Here is a 6,317-nt window from a genome sequence, read left to right on the forward strand (position 1 = left end):
AGCTATCCACTTCCGGTGCCGTTCAACTAACATGCGCTGAGAGCATGGGAGGAAAGCTAACGTGCGTCCAAGCTTTTATGTTGCGTATTTTTCTATCCTGGCCCTACTTTTGGTCTCCTTTCTGTCCTTTTTGAGTATTGGTGGCCACAGAGGCTGATTCAGAATTTTGAGTTTCTAAGTTCTGAATAATAGAAAAGGCAACTTACTTGATTTTGTTAAAATTATCTTTACATAGTTAATTCACTTCTTAGCACAAATACAAGGTTTTGGGTCAAAGCTAATGGTTTCTTAAGACTGCTTCTTTTCATTCATCTAGAAAAGAAAAAAAAACTTTACTTCTATTTTTGGTTAGTGAAGCAAAATGCAACTTCTTGTAACATTCAATCTATTGCAAGTATTATGTAGCAACAAGAAAGTTTCCTTAGCTGAAATTCCCTTGATTTACAAATACACATGAAAAATAAACAAAGTAAACTTATAAGCTAAATGTACTTCCATCCCGGCCCCTTTTTCCCCACAAAATAATGTACTAGTAGTTCTTTTGCCTAACTTCCATCTGTTGAAAATGGGATAGTGCTATGTTTATATATATATATATACTTGCATCCCTGATTAAATCAAGTTGGTTGAATCATCAGCTAGTTAGTTGATCGATCGATCAATTCAGAGGCGGATCTAGGACAGGTCCAATTATGTAGATGTATACCAAAAAACAAAAGTTTGCACTCATTCTGAACCTGCTGACTCTAGATTCTGGATTCGCCTCTGGATCGATCCTTTTGCTTAACCGGAACAACATCCACCCTTCTTAACAGCAGATACATCATCTTTGCCAATGTTAATTGTTTGTCCTCTTGGCACAGAAGTCGGATCATCTCCTATATCAAGAGCTTTTCGACTGACGACTCGATAAATCTGAGTGAGCACTTCTGTGAAGGCATTTTCTACATTGAGAGCCTCAAGTGCAGATGTTTCCATGAAGAATGTGTTCTCTCTTTCTGCAAAACCACTCGACTCGCCCGTGGGAACGGCTCGGAGGTGGCGAAGATCCGCCTTGTTTCCAACAAGCATAACGACGATGTTTTGATCTGTGTGGTCTCTGAGTTCCTTGAGCCATCTTGCTACATTTTCAAATGTTACATGGCGAGTTATGTCATAAACCAGTAAGGCACCCACTGCTCCACGGTAATATGCACTTGTGATGGCACGGTACCTTTTATGAGACAAGAAAGATGATTAGAAACAACATTCAAGACAATATAAAGGAGAAGATATATTGTAAAAGGGAAATATAGTTAGACCTCTCTATAGCAACCATCTTTTATAAAAATATTTTACTATAACAATCATGTTTTCTAAATATATTAGATAATTCAAGGCAATATAGGGGGGAAATATTGTAAAAATGCAGTATAATCAATGAACTAGAGGAAGTTGGAGAAACATAATTCTCTTTTAGTTCCTTGAATCTTTTCATATTCAACAAAAAACTTTGCTTCTTCTCTTCCCTCTTTATCCCTATGCGAAGAGAAAAGGCTATGTCTAATAGGGGAAGATTGTGGCAAAAGGATGTCTGCTCAATGATGGCTAACTCATATACACCGATATTTTGACGATTGATTTGGTCTTGTCGAAAATGTCCAGATTCGAGGTTTAAATACAGAAGATGTCAAACATGTTCGGATACGAGTTCAAACACAAAAGTGCTCTAACCGAGATGAACTGGTTAGTGATGGAAACAATTCTCATGAACTGAGAATAAAAGGACGTCTCAGAATTCTAGCAAGGGGACTCAAGGAGATGTAAATGTAAGAATATCACCCCTATGATTGGAAAATGTGACTTAAAGCAGCTTTTGAGCCACATTCATCACTATGCTTCTCGCTACAATAGAGGCGATCCTTTTATCGAGAGGATTAAACAATATATACAAAAAATTGTATTTCTCCTATTACATAAGTATAAATTTCTACCCCACCACCAGGGAGTTTCCCTTGTGGAGGAGGTGCTATGGAAATATAATCCTTAGTTATCCTGAATATAACAGGTATCAAACAAAATATATATTAAAAATGATTATTAAGTTTAATTTAAAACAATGGCAGCTCCAATAATAGATTTGTGGGTTCGGAAGAATCTAATGTTTCATGATCAAATTCCGTACATATGTGAAAAAACAAATGCAGATGGACTTAGATATGCATTTCAAAAAACGCATTTTAACAATGCAAAATCCACGTCGTCTAAATTCTGATTACGCTATTGTTACGAATAGAAAGTAAGAGGTTGGATTTTCTCAAACGTAATCGCAAATATAACAATGACTCAAAACGGGAAATGTGTAAATCCTGGATCCGTCACGATTTAATCAGATAAAAAGAGCATGGTAAAAGTTAAAGAAGGTCACCTTTCTTGGCCAGCAGTATCCCAAATCTGAGCTTTGATAATCTTGTCATCAACATGTATGGTACGTGTTGCAAATTCAACACCAATTGTAGACTTAGATTCTTGGCTAAATTCATTTTTTGTAAATCGAGAAAGTAAATTTGATTTGCCAACACCAGAATCACCTATAAGCACAACTTTAAACAAATAATCATAATCTTCATCAGCCCTATATGCCCCCATTTTCCCTTAATTAATATTCTTTTTTGCTAATAATAATCTTTTTCTACATATGAATTTAGAAAATACACTTCCTTTTTTTGAGTTATTTATTTTTCTTTCACCCTCCCTTCAAATAACAAGCTTTTTAATGTTAATTGTTTTTTTTTCCTTTTGGATTATGGATGTGAAGAGAGAGAGGGAGAAAGAGAGAAAGTGGGAGAGAGCTAGAGAGAGAGAGATTATAATAGAATGAATTAATATTAATGGATTAATAATTTTACCTAAAATGAAATAACAATTCACCTCTCCTTTTGTCTAGGAAAGACGGAAGGTAGGAGTTTTTTCAGTTTAGCATAAAATGTTTTTTTGTAGAATTAAGCCTATTATAAAGATTCCAAAAAGCGCAATGCACCTAATGGTGATTTTAATGGTTCCCTTAAATTCTTTTTTTTTTTTCCTTAGAAAATGTAGAGGATTGAAAGGTGCATTTGATCGGAAGGAAACTCGATGTAAAATCGGTTTTTTTTTTTAAAAATGTTTTCCTACATAAGTGAATTTTATACTTATTTTCTCATGCTTGGTAAGTAACCAGAAATTATTATCTCAAGAATATTTATATATAATCTAAGTAAGCACTAACAGATGTTAAATCTTTTTAACTTTCCTACTAAATAAAGGATAGGAGTGGAAAATCTTAATTATGAGATATAATTAGTGTCAATTGTGTAAGGTTTTCTCTACATGACAAGTGTCCATTACGGTTTACTCAACTACTTGTTCTTTCCCCCTTTCTTATTTTCATGAAGATGCCGATGACATGTTATTTTTCGACTCTGAAAATTTAATTTTTTGGTGATTTATATTTTCTAGACAAGTAACACACAGTTTAGTGATTTAATACAAAATTAATTTATAACTTTAGTATAATAAATAGTTAATTTATTGACTTTACTATTACAAAAAATAGTTTTGTTACTTTAATATTACAAAAATTAAGGATAGTAACTATTGGTGAAATTAATCCAATGAAGCATCCATCATAAAGATCAAGATTCCACCTATGACTTCTCTTTTTTCTGCATTCTTTCAAGGCCGTAACATAATAAATCATAATTTTATTAACACAAAAAATTAAAATTCCGTTTGCAATCAGTACTTTTCTCTCCATTTATCCATGCCCTTTGTAAGATAGTGACCACTTTTGTACTGTAGCCATTTTTAAAAGTGACACAAAAATGACTACTTTTCTAAAGTGATCATTTTTTGAAAAATGACATAAAATGGCTATTTTTGCAAAAATATATTTCTTGCAAAACGACTGAAAATGCAAGTTTAAATGCAAGTTTGCAAAAATAACAACTTTTTGACATTTTTCAAAAAATGATCACTTTAGAAAAGTAGCCATTTTTGTGTCACTTTTTAAAATGGCTACAGTACAAAAGTGGTCACTATCTTACAAAGGACACATTGCAAAAATGGTTATTTTAATACTTCACAAAGAGGCTATTTAAAAGAAAATAGATACTTTTGCAAAGTAGTTAGTTTTTATAAGTAACTACTTTCACAAATGACTATTTTCTAAAAGTGACTATTTTCTTAAGTTACTACTTTTGAAAAACGACTATTTTTTAAAAGTAGCTACTTTTCGCAAGTAATGTTTTTAGAAAGCAACTACTTTTGTAAAGTTGCTATTTTTGAAAATTACTATTTTCACAAAGTGCCTAGTTTTGCAAAGTTGAGAGACAAGGTGGTGGTGGTAGGGAGGTGAGAGGTAGGGGTAGGGGTGGGGTAGGTGGTTATAGGGGTGGGAAGGGAGGTAGTGGGGGTGGTGGGGGAGGGAGTGGTTAAGTGGTGGGGGTGATTAGGTGGTGAGTAGTTTGGGTGGTGTAGGGTGGGAAGTGGGGTTTCTGGGATAGCGGAGTGTGGGAAGGTCCAGGGGTAGGGGTTAGGGGTGTTGGCTGGGCGGGGAGGAGACAATAAACTTGCAATATTACTTGTGAAACTTGTTTTTTCTACTTCCATTAAGAAAGTCATTTTCCTTATTTTCAAGGAACTTGTTTTCCTAGAAAAAATGTTTTCCAAAACATTTTGACCAACCAAACATGGAAAAATCGGAAAACATTTTCTGTCTCCTCCCTGTTTTCCTCCATACCAAACACACTCTTAGTACTCCTCGTCTCCGTAAATTCAGTGTCGTGCCAAATCAATCAAGAACATATTTCAGCTATTTATGGGCTACTTTTTAAAGGTTGTGGAGTGGGATAAATCAAAAAGAAATCTCCACCTTTTTCGGATGTATATCTTAATACCCCTTTTCTTTTAATTTAACAAAATAAGTTTGGGTCCATAGGTTTTATATGATTTTATCATCAAATAATAGTAATTAAAGACTAGCAGCACAAAAACACAAAGACCTCGTATTTAGCAAATAAAAAATGACATCGACAAGCCATAGTAATAAATCATTCTTGTTAAAAACAAAATGTGGAGTATTATGATCAAGTGTATTATCAAGCTCATCCAGTTATAAAGTGGAACAGAAAAAATAGAAGGACTTGGGATAAAATAAGGTTTGTCATCTATATCGCCTACCGGGAGGGGGTCGATCTTTTTTTTTTTTAATTGTTTTTTATTACATTGAGGGAAAGGGAAGGTGATTACAATGCGGAGATTCGAACCCTCACCAACAAGGTGAGAGTTCAAATATCCAACCAACTGAGCTACTAGATCCTTACGGGAGGGTCTGATCCATTTTTCCTTGCCGCTCAATTCTTTTGCGTGGGAACCTTGTCATATTTCTCGCTCTGTACTAGCCCACAAAAAGAATAATATAAAATGAGTTCTTCTTGATTAATGACGGACACTCTCTTTTGAGGTATTTAATAACTTCTTCAAATAATTTTTTCATCAAGTTATAACTTCAATAAATTCAAAGCAATGAGTTCTCTTTATACATCGGTTTCCTTTTAACATTGCAATTTTTTTTTTCAAAAAGATTAACTTTTGAAAAAAAAAAAAATTTAAGATTCAGCTGATCAATTTCATTCTTTTTCAAACAAAAAAGAAAGGGTCAATTCTTATTTTAAAATCAATATCAAGTCATTATCTGCTTTTAAAACTTTAAATAGATTTATGTAATTGAAATTCTTTAAGTAGTGCACTAACTTGTCACAACTTCATAAAAAAGTGATCTGTCAATGAATGGTAACTTTATCTAGACTTGTCTATAGTCTTCCTCAATCATTTTAGAGGTATTAAAATCATGATGACGATCATCCTATGACGATGGCATCAATAGCCATTTTAGCATCATCATAATTAGGGGCGAAACTAAAATAAAAACAAGGTATGAGTTTGGACGAATTTAATAATTTTTGTTTAGAATCTAAATTTGTATTACAAAATGATTAAATATGTAAAAAAAAAATATTGCAAAGCTAATCACTAAAACGAGCTATGAATTTGGCGGCAGATTTAGAACTCATAAACTTCAAATCCTAACTCTATTTATGATCATGATTCACCGCAAATTACTATTTTTCTATGTCCCAATATATATATGCTATGATTTTATAATTTATAAGCACTTTTGGTTTAATCAAATCTTTTATAATTTTATTCCTAGTATCTTTGATAACCTTCTAAATATTCATTGTCAAAAACACAACATTTAATTATCTCTCTATTCGATTTCCTTGTAAACGGCTTTA

General features: G+C 33.1%; 1 protein-coding gene across 1 annotated transcript; it reads right to left on the reverse strand.

Moving 5' to 3' along the window:
* Positions 1 to 330: 330 nt before the first annotated feature.
* On the reverse strand, positions 331 to 2,855 carry LOC132619286 (ras-related protein RABA1f-like). Its single transcript, XM_060334235.1, has 2 exons — positions 2,408 to 2,855; positions 331 to 1,213 (listed from the first exon to the last, which is right to left on the reverse strand). The coding sequence occupies exons 1-2, from the start codon at positions 2,626 to 2,628 to the stop codon at positions 784 to 786; spliced, it is 651 nt and encodes a 216-aa protein (XP_060190218.1). The 5' UTR covers positions 2,629 to 2,855; the 3' UTR covers positions 331 to 783.
* Positions 2,856 to 6,317: the final 3,462 nt, after the last annotated feature.

The sequence above is a fragment of the Lycium barbarum genome, chromosome 11 (assembly GCF_019175385.1).
Source record: "Lycium barbarum isolate Lr01 chromosome 11, ASM1917538v2, whole genome shotgun sequence".
NCBI classification, from domain to species: domain Eukaryota; kingdom Viridiplantae; phylum Streptophyta; class Magnoliopsida; order Solanales; family Solanaceae; genus Lycium; species Lycium barbarum.

Excerpts from the sequence above, each read along its gene's own strand:
- LOC132619286 (XM_060334235.1), bottom strand. The coding sequence starts at position 2,628 with ATGGGGGCATATAGGGCTGATGAAGATTATGATTATTTGTTTAAAGTT. Across the intron at positions 1,214-2,407 it reads GATACTGCTGGCCAAGAAAG|GTACCGTGCCATCACAAGTG; the intron begins GTGACCTTCTTT and ends GTCTCATAAAAG.